The sequence below is a fragment of the Hyaena hyaena genome, unplaced genomic scaffold, assembly GCF_003009895.1.
Source record: "Hyaena hyaena isolate Hyena2069 unplaced genomic scaffold, ASM300989v1 scaffold_44, whole genome shotgun sequence".
In the NCBI taxonomy this organism is placed as follows: domain Eukaryota; kingdom Metazoa; phylum Chordata; class Mammalia; order Carnivora; family Hyaenidae; genus Hyaena; species Hyaena hyaena.
Window position 1 is genome coordinate 3,202,834 of NW_024080676.1, and position 14,640 is coordinate 3,217,473.

Sequence of the window (14,640 nt, forward strand, 5' to 3'; positions counted from 1 at the left end):
CTAAAAATACTCAAGACTAGGGCACCTGGGTGGCTCAGGAAGTTAAGCATCCAACTCCTGATTTCAGATCAGGTCATGATCTCAGTCATGAGATGGTGCCCTGCATCCAACGCTGGGCGTGGAAACTGCTTAAGATATTCTTTCTCTCTCTCTCTCTCCACCCCTACCCCTCCCCTGTCCCATCACATGCATTCTCTTTCTTTCATAAATAAATAAATAATAAATAAAAATACTAAAAACTGGTCATTTCTTTAGGTCTTGATTTTTACTACCAAAGGCATAGCAAAAATATAAGCAAACTGCTGTTCCAGCCTACATGAAGGAAGTGTTAGAATAGCTCGCACCCTGGGGCAGTTGTGGTCAATCTGTTTACTTTTGCTGTAGTCACTGGGATTAAACAATGCCACCAAGGTGTACACATATGTCAATATTTATTAAATTGTACACTGAAAATATCTGCAGTTCATTGTATGCCAATTATGTCTCAATAAAGTTTAAAAATTAGAAAGATATAAAAATTAGAACATAGTGCATGTGAAATGTAGATCATAGTTCCTAACACATAATAGGCGCTCATTAAACCATTAATAACATAGGTGATGGTAGCAATGACAACTTACAACAAAGCTTTGGCACTTACCCAGGTCTCAAAAAATAAAAAATGAAATGCATTCAGGGCCTTGAGAGTAGGTGGGAAATCTGGGTTAACCGCCCAGTTCTGGAGATTCATTCAGAAGAGAAAGACAGGATTTAAAATAACTTACCAGAGCTCATGGTGGTTAACAGGACAAAGTCTTCTGCAACTGGGGCTCTGAACTGCTCTGCAGAAAAACAAACACCAACACAACAGAATTGAGGATGGTGGGTTCACAAGAAGTCCCCATGGTTTGTATCAAGAATGCAAACACCATACACAGCCCTTGATAAAACAACAGAACCAGGCCTGCTAGAACAGACCTGGCCAGTCCTCTAGCTCTTGGTTGGCTACATCACTCAACCTTCTTGACCTCCATTTTGTCACCTGTACTTGGTTACAATACTATACAAGATATCTTCCAGTTATAAGATTCTATTAAAAACCCCAAGTTCCATGAATACACATGGATCAAGGAGAGGGTGAAGAAAAGAAAGAACCAAATTTTAGGAGAAAGAGGTAAAATCACAACACAAACTGATTATCTTTGATCTTCCCAATGACCCTACAAGGTAAGCATGGACACTGTACTAGCTTGCACAGATGAGACCAGGGTACAGCGAGGGGCACAGCTTAGGAGTGGAACCCAAACAGACTAACCTGAAGGTTGTCGACTCTGTGCCCCAGGGTGGGAATGCATTCTACTTATTCACTTACTGTGGTCTCATCCCAAGTCTTCAGTAACCACTGATCTACTTTCTATCACTATATAGTTTAACCCTTTGTTTTAGAATGTTTTACACATGGCATCACAGTGCATGTTATCTTCTGCAGCTGGCTTCTCTCAGCATACCACATTTCGGCAATTGGTCATGTGTGTGAGGGTCTATTTCTGGATTTTCTTCTGTTCCACTGATCTGACTTTAGCCCGTAACTCATTATCCTGATTGCCCTAGCTTTAGCCTATGTCTTGAAATCAGGTAGTGTCAGTCTTTCAACTTCATTCTTTTTCAAAATCATTTTTGGCCCTTTTAGATCCTTTGCATTTTCATATAGCTTAGAATCTTATCGATTTCTACCCAAAACAAAGCAAAACAGAAATGGTGTTGGTGTTTTGACTGGGATCATGTTGAATCTATACATTTGGAAGAAAATTAACATTTTAACAAAACTGGAATTTTTCAATTCAAGAGAATAGACTCTCCGTCCCTTTATGCAGTTCTTTCATCTCTCTTAACAACATTCTGTAGTTTTCAAATCACATATTTTGAATAAAGAGGTCTAGTTGAGCATATTGGAAGGATGATCTGAAAAGCAAGTCTTCGGGATATACCGAACCTTGCTACTTAAAGTGTGGTCCACAGACTAGCAGCACTGGCATCAGCTGGGAGCTTATTAAAAATGCAGAAACTCAGACTTGACCCTATACCAACTGAATCAGAATCTGCATTTTAACAAGATCCCCAGCTGGTCTCTTTGCACTTTAAAATGTGAGAAGCAATGAGCGAGAAGAAATCGACTCTCTAGTTCCTGAATTCTGTAACAAGAAGGTCACGGTATGGTCTGAGGGTCTGCACAAGGAGACCTATGTTAGCTTCCTTTGTAACACACTGAAGCCAGGCACTGGATTCCTCTCTAGGTGGCTGCCTTGCTTACTGCCCTTGGAGCTGAGTAGGATGCTAGGGCAAAAAGAATATCATTCTAAGTCCTCTGCAACCAGAGTCAGCGGTAGCTTGCCTGTCACTGTCAAATACACCTGAGACTATCTGTGACCTTCAACAGCCCAAAACCTGTGGAAACATTTGTTCTTTCAGTTAAGAAACACAACCTGCTGTGTTCTGTACACCCAGTGGTGTCCAAGCCTGGGTTTAGGGTACCCCAGTTTGCCTCCCAAGACCAAAAAGGCTGTCATCAGGGCGTGCAAACATTCTTATTTATAAAATAATTTAAACGATTTCATTAAAGTTTTTTTTCAACTTTTAAAGTGATTGAAGACATGTTTTGATTCCACCAGGGAGCTATCTTGATCAAATGTATTTTCTTTATAGTCCTTTCTAACCTTTATCTGCAATAAGCAGCATTTTCGTACTTGTAAACTTAATGTCTGGACAGCTTTGTGTTTTAATTTTTAAAGATTTCATGAACATTTCTCTTGATTTTTACAGTCATATCCACTATTTTAATGGCTATATCATATTTTATCGTGATCACCCCCCATAATTCATTTACCAATTCCCTCTGTATAGTATAGTTTAATTAATCTTCATTTTAAAAATAAGTACATGGCACAACAGCATTCTCAGTCTGGGAAAGAGATGAATGGAGACGTCTTATGAACCAAACAAAAAAGATGCCTCACCTCACATATGATGAAGATCACGGTCATATGTAGGTAGCCCTTTGCACATTTAATACTTTTCAATACAGATACCAGTAATTTCTAAGTGCCAGCCCCACGCTTGCTTACAAACTGACCTAAAGTACATATGGTCAGGAATTATGTCCAAAACACCACTGCTTTGCCACAAGTGCATAGAAGATGTCACTTTAGCACTCTCTAGAAGTGCCCCTGCCCCCCCCCCCCCTCCCATGTCAGGGGTTAGTCATTTAGTGGTTGGATTGTAAGCTGGAAGGAGAATGGGTCTAGAGTGGTATGACACTATTTTAACATTTTAAGAACTAGAATGACAGTAATAGGTGACAACGACCACCACAGGTGAACACCGGCTCTGGATGCAGACTTTTTGGGCAGGAGATTCTGTTGCATGCTCTCATTGGACTGAATCTGCAGCAGGTGACACAACAAGGAGGGCGCCCAGTGTCCAGTTCTCACCAGTGGCGGCAACTGCAGTGACATCCTATCTGAACTGTTTCAGGGCCTGATTCCAGCTCTCATTCCATCCGACTCAGCCTCCTTGAATTCCTGTCCTGAGTGCAGTTCTCCAGTCTCCCCAAACCTGAACTACCCAAGATCTTACCAATAAATCCCCTCTTCAGTTTCAGTTAACCAGAGGCACTTTCTGGTCATCTGCAACCTGCAAATCTTGACTGGAACAAGATGAGGGCGAGCATGGGGTCCCAAAGGTTTCATTCCAAGAGGAGAATCTTCATTCCTCTCCCCTGTTAGTAAGTCCCACCGGATGTGACTCCCACGTGGCTCAGCAAAGGGTTTTGTCTCTACAACCTGAAGAGCTCAGAGTCAGGGTGGTGAGGATGTGACCAGGAAGATGCACAAAATGAGTCTGAGCAGCACACTGTAAACCTTGAAAGTCATAGTCTAGTCCCTGTAGTATATTTGGAAATAATGCAAGCTATTAAAATCATATGTAGAATGTGAGAGTTTATTTTACATAAAATCCCCTGACACTTAACATTTACTTAAAAACTAAGCTGTAAAGAGTTTGATGTGGTTGAGAACATGATGGCATGTCTTTGGAATTTGTCTCACAAGCCCCTCCAAAGGAGGCAGGCACCTTTGGGTTAAAGCCAAAAAGATCAACAGTGCCACCTAGTGGCAAAACCATAAAGCTGCCAATGGACAGCCAACCCCTAGTGAGTTGCAGGCACCTACAAAGTGTCACAGCTTGGGTGGGCCAGCGAAGGTCAAGTGGCCATTCCATGCCTTGGGCAGTCGGGACCTACAGTGCTTGGTTAAAGGGCCACAGCATCAACACAGACATTCCAACAGAAGAACAAGATGTGAAGTAGCCAGACTTGTTAAGAATGCAAATGGATATTAATGGTTCTGCATGGTCCCTCTCTAATTCCATGACCCTATAATTCTGAGATAAGTCTTGATGACACAGAGTGAATAATTACTATAAAGCAAAAGTTATACTCATGCTTCCAGCTTAAATAGGATCCAATAACTAAATATGGCTTGTTTATTGGAGAAGGAAAGAAGGTCCTTCCTTATATGGATGATTTGGGGATATATAACGAGGCAAGTATTGAGTTTGTCTGTAAAAATGAACTCAAGGTCCAACAAAGATTCTTGGAAAAGAATGAGTCTCAGGCTGACCTCTCACACAGGGTGCTCCAGCTTCTCCTGTGCCCACGGTGTTTGGCTTCTATTGCTTCTCCCCATGTAGGAACACGAGGACATGTGTACACACACACACACACACACACACACACACACACACACACACACACTTTTAAGTGTCCATAGGAGAGACACTATGTTATCCTCAGGGTGTTCAGTCATGAACTCTGTCCTTGTCTCTATTCAGCCTCTAGAACCTAATTTTGCAGTCTTCACTTCAAGATAACCAGGACCCTCCTTAAATCCAAAGTACCTGCCTAAAAGCAAGCTAATCTCCCCATTCCAACCAAACCCTGGTTATACTCTGTCTTTGAAACCCATCTGGGACTTGATTTGACATATTTGCAGCTACTTCCTTCCAATGACTTGAAAAGAACAGTGACAGCTCACAAAGCCCCAGAATAAATGCTTGGCCTTATTGCTTTTTATACTTTGCTGACCCACCAACAAAGCCAAATTTCTCCAATTTTTTTGACAGTTCATCCTCTTCTTAATCTCTGTTAATGGTCACGTCTCTTCAAATGCACTCTTTACATGGTTGGAGAGGGTGCAGAAGGTTCTTCAGAAAGCCAGAAGGGATAAACATTGAGTCGCTGACACTTCCTTTCAAGGGGAGAAAGATAGGATAAACTCGACCCTGACATCAACTTCAGTCTGGAATCCCATGACACAGCTGGGGACTCAAAACACAACAAGCACACGGTTCTTGTGAAAAGAGCCATGCTTCTGGAGAGGGAGCGATAGGAAAGCACATCAGAGTGGCCATCCCCCACATCCTCTCATTTCCTCCTGGAGTCTCTCCAACTGCTTTCCGCTCTAACAAAGTATCTGAAATGGCCTTCAGAAAGGTTTCCAGTGCACACGCAGCCAAGCCCAACACTGGCTTCTGCGCTGGTCGGGGCCTCGCTGACCTTTCCACTGAATTTAAAACACTTAACTCCTTCTTCCTCCCATAAAACTTCCAGGTCCTGATTTCTAAGTGTCACTGTGGATCGGTTTACATCAGTCCATGAGGATCTTCTTTCTAGAACAAGGCTTCCATAGTTCTTCCAGGAGTTTTAAGACCTCGAGGACCCCACGCTGGGTCCTCGTCCCTTTCCTTCTTCACGCTCAGTTCCTTGAGGATTTCATCTAGAATGGGAGAGCTGGAAGGTACTATGCAGGTTTCCTAGCCCATTTCCCTGGTTTCTTGCTCGTTTTGGAAGAAGGTTTATGCCACAGTACAGGTAACCCACCCACCCATTCCCCACCTTTCACTCCAACCATGGTGGCTGTGCTTTTATTGATTTTATTCATTTATAATTTCCTGAGTTTTCCTGAGATGATTGGGTTCTGTGGCTACAAAAAAAGGCTCCTAAGCCAGAAATCTAATCCATAGCCTTATTGAGGTGCAAAACAGATTCAGATAAAGTTTCTTTGTCTTGCTTTTTTACTCCTACTAAATGCTCTATCCCTCTTCTTCCTCCTCAGGCCACCTTCAGCCTTTGGCCTCTTGGCAATAGATACAGAATTCCAGATGAGAATGAGCCCTCCATGCCCAATGGACAGTGCCATTTCCCTCGTGAGAACCTTTCAACATCACTCCATTACTCACGGAGCACCAAGTCCTGATAATCAGCTACAAGAGCCAGCTGAGTCCATCACTCAACTCGCCACACCTTGCCTTCCTGTCTGTGGCTGCTCCTCCAATTAGGCCTCATATATGGAACCGCTAGACAGCGAGGACCTTCTGGTAAGGCAGGGTCCTTCTCACCTCTGTATCCTAACACCTGGTACGGTGCCTGGCAAGCACCCAATTAACGGTGGAGTGAATCACTGTCCCTCACACACTGCTTTCTCCTCTTTTCCTTGCCACTGCCCCCTTCTCACTCTACACCTGACAAGCTGCCTGGTCTAGTCAATTCTTCCTTCCTCGTGAGTCATCCAACTCAGCCACTTCTGTGTTTCCATCCTCACACTCACCACCTCACTCCTAGACCATTACAATGGCCTGATGAGGCTCAGAACAACTCTATACAGCCCATATGGTGCTACACTGTGACTTCAGCAGAGGAAGATGACTTCTTAGGTGTCAAATTCCCACAGGGAAAATGATCCATAGAGCTCCTATGAACTCAGAGGGGCTGGCTGGGCAGTATAGGGAAAAAAGAAAAAAGACAGCAAACCTCCTAGGAAAGATTAGGCCTGGGGACACTGTCCAAACAGTATTTCTTTCACGCCTGCTATGCACCCAGGATAGTACTTAGCCCAGAGGAGACCAGCATGAATCAAACAGCTGCAGTCTTTGAAGCCATCAGAGTTGTAGGGTGACAGACATGTCCCACTGAAATATAATATGATGGGGTAAACCCTTCTGCTAGCAGTCTGAGCTAAGTGTTATAGGACCACAGAAAGGAATAAATTCTGCACGGGAGAGAGAATCAAGGAATGAATGCTAACATTTTCAAATGTTCAATTACATACTTCTCAATTCACCTCAGACGTTACACTTTGGGAAACACAGATCTAAAAATTTAAGTCCAGATTCCTGAATATCCCATACAGCCATATAAGATAAGGCCCTGATGAGCCTCCCAGGTTCATCTCCATATATTCAATAAACCCTAAGCTCTACTATACCAGATTTGTCATTCCTTCTGGATCCTGAATAAGAGTTTTCAAGTCTTTCCTGTCATTGTTTCTTCCCACCACTAATACCCTTTCCCTTACTTCCCCAACCTTTAATGCCAGGGGCCCTGGCCCAACAAAAATGAATGGATTTTATTTTGCTTTAGTTTAGCTTTTGTTTTTTAATTTTATTTTTTTATGTTTACTTTTGAGAGAGAGACAGAGACAGAGAGAATGGGCAGGGGAGGGGTTCAGAGAGAGGAAGACATAGAATCTGAACCAGACTCCAGGCTCCAAGCTGTCAGCACAGAGCCTGACATGGGGGCTTGAACCCATGAAGCTACAGATCATGACCTGAGCCGAAGTCAGATACTTAATTGACAGAGGCACCCAGGTGCTCCTTAGTTTTGTTTTTAATCCCCACAAAAAGTTGTGATGATAAGGAACTCATTTTAATAAGAACAATTTATAATCACAGAATTCAGAAATCCTATGCCTAAGTTCCCACAAAAATCATCACATTCTCATCCCAGACCCTTCCCAGAGATGGGTCAGATTCAGAGCTGGAAAGCTAATTACCAATAAATCTGCAATCATGTTTTTACCTTTTATATTTAAATGGAGCCTTTAAACACACAAGAAGTTGATTCTGCCAACAAAATTGCCAATTGGCAAAATACAGCCCCCAGATAGTTTCAAGTCTTATAAATGCAATATTATTTGAGCTTCAGATAATAGAATTTGGGTGACAACTTGTAATCATGTTACATTATGTATTAAAAATGCATGGTTTGCAGCAAACATAATAGAGAGGGTTAATATCCTTATAGTATACCCACACTTATTGCCAGGGGAAAAAAATTAAAAAGGCATGAAGAAATAATTCCCAGAAGGAAAAAGGCAAACAAACAAGCCCATGAGAAAATGTTCACTTAAACTGGTTAGTTTAAAAAAAAAAATTCAAATAATGTCTATTTTTTCTACTTCTTAAATTAGTCTGCAAATTTAAAAATACTAACACTCGCTGTGGACAAATGCAAAGGCACTGACATTTTCCTACCTGGCCAGTAACACTACAAACGGTTATCACTGTTTTGAGCATAACACATAGACACCTCGATCCCTTTGTGTTTTGGGGGAATCTAACCCAAAGAAAGAACCCCAAATGACAAGAAAGCTACACAGAGATGTTTACCACAGCTTTACTAATGATAATAGTGAAAACCTGGACCCTTTCTGGTGTTCAGTAACAGGAGACCAATCACATGACCACACACCCCTCTGGGTGGACCATTGAACAGTTATAAAAATAATGGTTATGCAGACCACACAACATGGGAAAACACTTCTTATAAGATTAGATGAAGAAAGCAGCATGTAGGTTTGTATGACACTTGTGATTCTAGTTATGTAAAAAAGAAAACCTATCCATATATTGGAAAGGAAACATGCTCAAATTCTAATAATCATCTGGTAGCATGGAATTATGGGTAACTTTTAAATTTCATTTCTATCTTCCAGATTATAACACATTTCTTTTTTAATAAAAAGTCATTTTTTTAAGCTCATACCTAGTATTTGTTATGCAACTGTGTCATCTTCAGAACTTTCAATAGAAAATTCTAGGTGACAAGCTAAAACACGCACCACTAACAACCCTGTCCATTTGAACATAGCCCCACATGATGCAATCTTCCACAGGACTAATAGCGAATGCCCCAAATGTGGGATTCCATCATTAATCGCCAGTGATTGCTTTTGTTTAATGAAGCCAAACTACTCCTGTGTAGTTCCTTATGAGGACAGGGGGGGCGATAAAATGACTAGGATGTTCAGCCAGATTTCCTAAAGAAGCAATCGCACCAAAACATTTCATCTTAAAATAGTCAGCAGGGGCTGCCTGGTGACAACACACACCCAGTACCCCACTGCTCCCCACGCCCGCTCACTGCCAATCCCCTGCTCCAAACCCGACTTCATGGCATTCCAGAGCCCTGAGCTCCTTCTCAAATTCTTTATATGTACAACTCTGGGCACACACAATTTCTTAAACATGCATTGTTAACCAAGACAAGTCTTAAATACAAAACTGGCCCATTTGTGTTTCCCAAATATGGCTGTGTCTGCAGAACCAAAACAAAGGTGTCTAACTGCAGCCTCGCACACATTTGGAGCCCTCCATTGAGACCATCTAGGTAATTCAAACAAGGGCAGATTCCCTAATTCATGAGATAAAAGAAAAACACCTTAGCTCTGTTTCCATTGTGAACACAAACTAATAAAGGCAAGCCCAGGATACAGATGATGCCTTTCTTCTCCACAGCCACTACATGATGCCTCCTTGTAGGGAAAGCATAGACAAGGGCATTTTGAATTCTCAGAAGAGTCAAGGTTGGGCCAGAGTCTATAATACAGGAAAAGGAGACTAAGAAGTTACTAAGTGTGGCTGGAAAAAAAATCCTGAGAAGTTGAAAAGGAGTCTGCAGGAGCCTGAGAATGGGAAAGAAGAGTGGGTTTGATATTGGCAGGAGAGGTGTCCCTTCTTATAGACAATCCATAGTTCCCTCTCAGCTTTGCTTTTGACCACAAAACTCCCAAGGCCATTCACCACATCATATATCACACAGACAGCTGCAGTACAGGCCCATACCATGCTCAGAAATGAGGGAACAGAAGTTCTATTCAGTAAAAAGACTCTGGATCTTTTGCAAATACATAACTTAAATACTTCAACTCATAACACTGGCTTGTTCAGGAATTGCTTGTTTTTCCTTAAGGAGTTTTGAAATTTTTACTGAACGTATATTAGCCTAGCAAAGAGCCAATATGACACACTGAAAACATCTTTTCTGAGAAAATCTCTCTTCTCACTGACACTGCTTAATAAATGAAGTGGAAATACATATATAGACAGACCTAGAATCAATAATCCTTTAACTCAGGACTTGGAGGCCGAGGATTTCATCAGATCATGGGTCCCTACCAGTAATAAACATGAGACCCAGACTTCCATTAGTCACTGAATAATCAGTGAATTATATATTAGCTACTTTTGCTCTATTCTCATAATCTTATTTTGTACTGGTTTTAGGAAATTTTTCAATATGTCAGGTATAAAAGCTGCATCCAAGCATTTGAGAATACAGTGCAAATTTCTGAAATGGGTTTTCTTCAAACTAAGCTAACATCATTAAAATATAGTAGCAAACTCCTAGCAAACATTCAATATTTTCCTAAAAAATCCGTAACAACTCTCAGACCAGACTACTTGGAAACAGGCTGGCATCTAGTATTTTATATAAATAGAAATTTTATATTTATGCGTGCGCACGCGTGCGCGCACACACACACACACACACACACACACACTTCTGACTTCAGCTGCCCTATGTATAGCCAACTATATCATTCACCACTTGGAAAGCAAATGGTTTAAATGCACCAATTAAAAGACAGATTGTCAGAGCAGATAAAAAAGTGAGACTCAACTGTATGTTGTCTCTAAGAAACCCACTTTGATTACAAAGACACATACAGACAAAAAGTAAATGCATGCGGAAAAATAAACCATGCTAACAGTTGCTACATGTGCTTAGTGGCTTCAAGAAAACAACAAAAATCCAGGATGAGAAGAATAGGGTTTGAATCCAAACTCTTCCAGAGCTGTGCAACTTGGGAAGTGGCTTAGTTTGCTCAGTCTCAGTTTACTCAACTATCCAAGGAAATTAATAACATCTAATTTCATAAGATGTTTCTAACATTAAATTTAAAAATATATATGAAACATCATAAATTGTGTTATAAAAGGAAGTGTTCTAGCAAAGACGGTGCTGTCTAGTCTACTACCCTTTGTTTATTGCTTTAACAGACAGATAAGTAGGATCACTGTCTATCTTACCATGAAGCTGGTCTTACCTGTACCAATACTCACCTGCACAAAACATTAAGCTTTACAAACTGGAGGAGCATCTAAGAACTAAGAAATCCATTTCTAGATCTGCCTTCCTATGCAAAGTCGGGCAATGAAGGACACTTTTGACAAAGGCATTATGTTTGGGTTTTTTTTTAATGTTTTTAAATTTATTTTTGAAAGAGAGAAAGACAGAGCATGAGCTGGGAGGGGGCAGAGAGAGAGGGAGACACAAAATCCAAAGCAGGCTCCAGGCTCTCAGCTGTCAGCACAGAGCCCAATACAGGGCTCGAACTCCCAAACCGTGAGATCATGACCTGAGCCAATCAGAGGCTTAACTGACTGAGCCATGCAGGCGTCCCAGGAATCATGTTTCTTAAGACACTTCACAGTTGCTCTCTCTTGGAGGTCAGGTCTCAAGGAACCAAGCCATTATGATCTAGACCCACTTGCTGTGCATGCATTCTGGAAAAGACCCTGTGCTCAGGGTTCAGAGCAGACAGATAAACCAGAGACTTTGCAGGTGTCATTTCTCATTTTGAGAACACCTTGTAAGGTTTCTATACCCACTTGGAAAATGGAGAAACTCAGCCTCAATGAAAATTAGAACACTTGTTCAAAAGTCTTGCAGAAGCAATAAGAAAGCTGAATACAGACTCTGGTGCTGGCTACCAAGTCGGGGCTCTTTCCATTCCACAAAGTGGCCTCAAAGAGGCACGACACAGTCCCTGCCTAAAGAAAGGTATTCCCACATGAAGGCTGTCCAGAGAATATATAGACCTAAAAAAAAAAAAAAGATGATAATCTCAAGGAACATTTTAATCAGCTGTGGCAATCAGCCAATTTATCAGCCAAAACAAGAGATGGTGCCTGCCCTCCAAGACCTTACATGCTCCTTGGAGGGAGAAGACCAAGAGCCTTGAAACCTTGCTGATTACTAAAGACAGCATGGAAGAGTATCTATAAACCACCCTCCACTGTAAGACTAAGCCAGCCAAGAGAACACTTCAAGCCTTAGTGGGAAAGACCAGGATGTGCTGACCAAAGCACCCTTTTCTGAATGCGCAAAATACCCTGCAGTTCTTAGGATACTGACTTCTCTACAGAAAGTGTTCACTGGGAAAACTAAACTGAATTAGGATCACACACAGCACATTCTAGTAGCCTTTAGCAATCAGTAACATCCACCAATACCCTGTTACTCACACATACCTTAAAAAATGTGTAGAGGGACTCTAAAATAAAAATAACGTGGATTTCAGTTGCTGCTCTGCCACTTACTAGAGGCATGATATGCAGTTAACCTTGCCAAGCTTCAGTGTCCTCATCTATAAAATGGGAATACCAGCAGCCATCAGTCTCAGAGCGTTACACTGAGCATTAAATGCAGAAAGCGAGCACATCAAATGCCTAACACAGGACTAGAAGGTGCTCCATAAATGTCAGCTGCTCTCAAACTCATCAATCATCATCATCAATAGCATCTGACAGGAAGGTTCAAAACTACTTTCTCCTCAACTGGTTTCTCTGTGTAGGTGTTCAACGACAGGGAGGCTGGAGTCTTCAGGCTAACTAAGAAAACAGTCTCCGTTCCTCTCTTAAGAGGGGACTGCACCAACTTCCTCTCCTTCCTAAAGTCACATGGTCTGTCTTTCCCCAACTGTACAATCATCTTCTAACTCAGCTACGCCTGAGAAGCAAAGTAACTGGTGTACTTTTTCACAGCACAGTTCATTCTCATGGATGTTATGTTACTGGCTATCACTTGACTCCATGTAAAATTTGTCTTCTGTGTCCTTTTCTAGTCACAAGCTGCTCTCACAAAGTGCCTAAGCTAGGGTTTCTGAGTTGGGTTCCATGCAGGTGGTATTTAGTCCACAGCATAGTATATATGCAGAACAGACCCAAATCCAGTCCAGTTGATCGGAAGGATTTTTACTGAAGAGCATATAGAAATAACATCGGGTAGATGGTGTGCATGAGCCACAAACTGGCCTCAAATGGCAGGCAAAAGCATCTGTACTTGGCTCTATCAGACCACAGATCCCAAGGTGAGTTCTTTGGACATTTCCTAATTCAAGATCAATCTGACTGAGGCGTGCAGGATGAACTAGGGAGGCCAGGGACACCAGTGCAGGGACAGTATATGAGCTGAGGTCAGGCCAAAGGAGAGGGCATGGACAGCTACTGCTTTTTATGACTTCCTCCTCCATGTTCCCTCAACCATACATATCCTCTCTGCCCAGGAAAGCAGCTCCCAGCAAACTTGTTTTGCCCACTTGGCTGTGAAAACTCCACAGAAGGGTTGATTACAGCAACCACAGCTGACAATTTCTCTACATTTGTCTTGTCTTGCTTATTTGCAGCAAAAACTGCTGCTCAGAGAGAATTTGATTTTCAGAGCTTAGTCCTTAAATCTCATTCTGCCACTTTTGCCCACAGCCAGTCTTATTTCTTGCCCAGTTCCTTGGTGGCTGACATAAAATTATCAGAAAACAAAAGGTGTCAAAAAGTCTTTATTATTCAAGAAGCTTACTAGCTGGAAACACTACAATTAACAACCTTTACCATAGACTAAAAGATCGTGAATCAGGGACCATTTTCAAACTAATGTTAAAGAGAATGAATCTCAACACAAAATGACCCTGCCTTCACAATCCACCACTCATGCAAATATGACAAAAGATATTGGAAGAAGAGAACTATGTATTCGATTATAGTTCATGTGACTACCTGAGACTTAGATTAAGGATCCTGATTAAGAGAATGTTAAATGCTTCACAATGAGTTCTATCAGCAAGGTGTTGAGGGGCAGTGATACTACCACTTTGAACCTCAGTTTCTCCCTGGACTAATCCAGGGATTAAAATAGCACTAATTTCCCTGCTGCTGTAAGGATTAATGGGGCCAAGCATTGCCCATGTAGTAGTGCCTGCACACAGTCAGAACTCACTAAATGATCACGTGCTGATATAATTGGTTTATTTCCCACTTGCCTCGTTCTAACTCCAAACGAGTATAGTAGTAGGTGGGTGGAAATGCTGGTTAATAAAAGGCTCGAGTTCGTCACTGTTTTACTATAACAACAGTTTACTGGAATTCTGCTGGAAGGAGGCAGAGGCACTGCCAGGAATGAAGGCTTTCTGCCTTGCACAGAGAACACATGGGAGCTCCACCCAGCACCCTGCATTTGTACAGAACTTTGCAGGTTATAGAACAGCAGTGCCCTTGGCGGTCTGTAAGAAGGTCGGTAATTGAGGTCAATCAAAGAAAAAGGGGATGGGGGAAAAATGCAATGCGGTCTGTCTTTAAGAAGGTTTCATGTGGCCAAAGGACCCTCAGAGTATCATAATACATCAGGGCTGGAAAGGACCACGATTTCCAAATACTAGAAGCCCTGAGGCCTAACAGGACACAGTGGGGAAAGCCAACCAAGTCAGCAAT

The 14,640-nt window shown here is 41.9% G+C and overlaps 1 protein-coding gene across 8 annotated transcripts in view; it reads right to left on the reverse strand.

The window, feature by feature from the left end:
• The window catches only part of SORBS1 (sorbin and SH3 domain containing 1), a 166,712-nt gene that overhangs the window by 118,880 nt on the left and 33,192 nt on the right, over positions 1–14,640 (reverse strand). For all 8 annotated transcript variants that reach the window (XM_039230207.1, XM_039230206.1, XM_039230205.1 and 5 more), the window contains exon 2: positions 765–821. In XM_039230207.1, coding sequence (XP_039086138.1) covers positions 765–774 — 10 coding nt within the window. In that variant the 5' untranslated portion in view covers positions 775–821. The remainder of the gene's footprint in view (positions 1–764; positions 822–14,640) is intronic.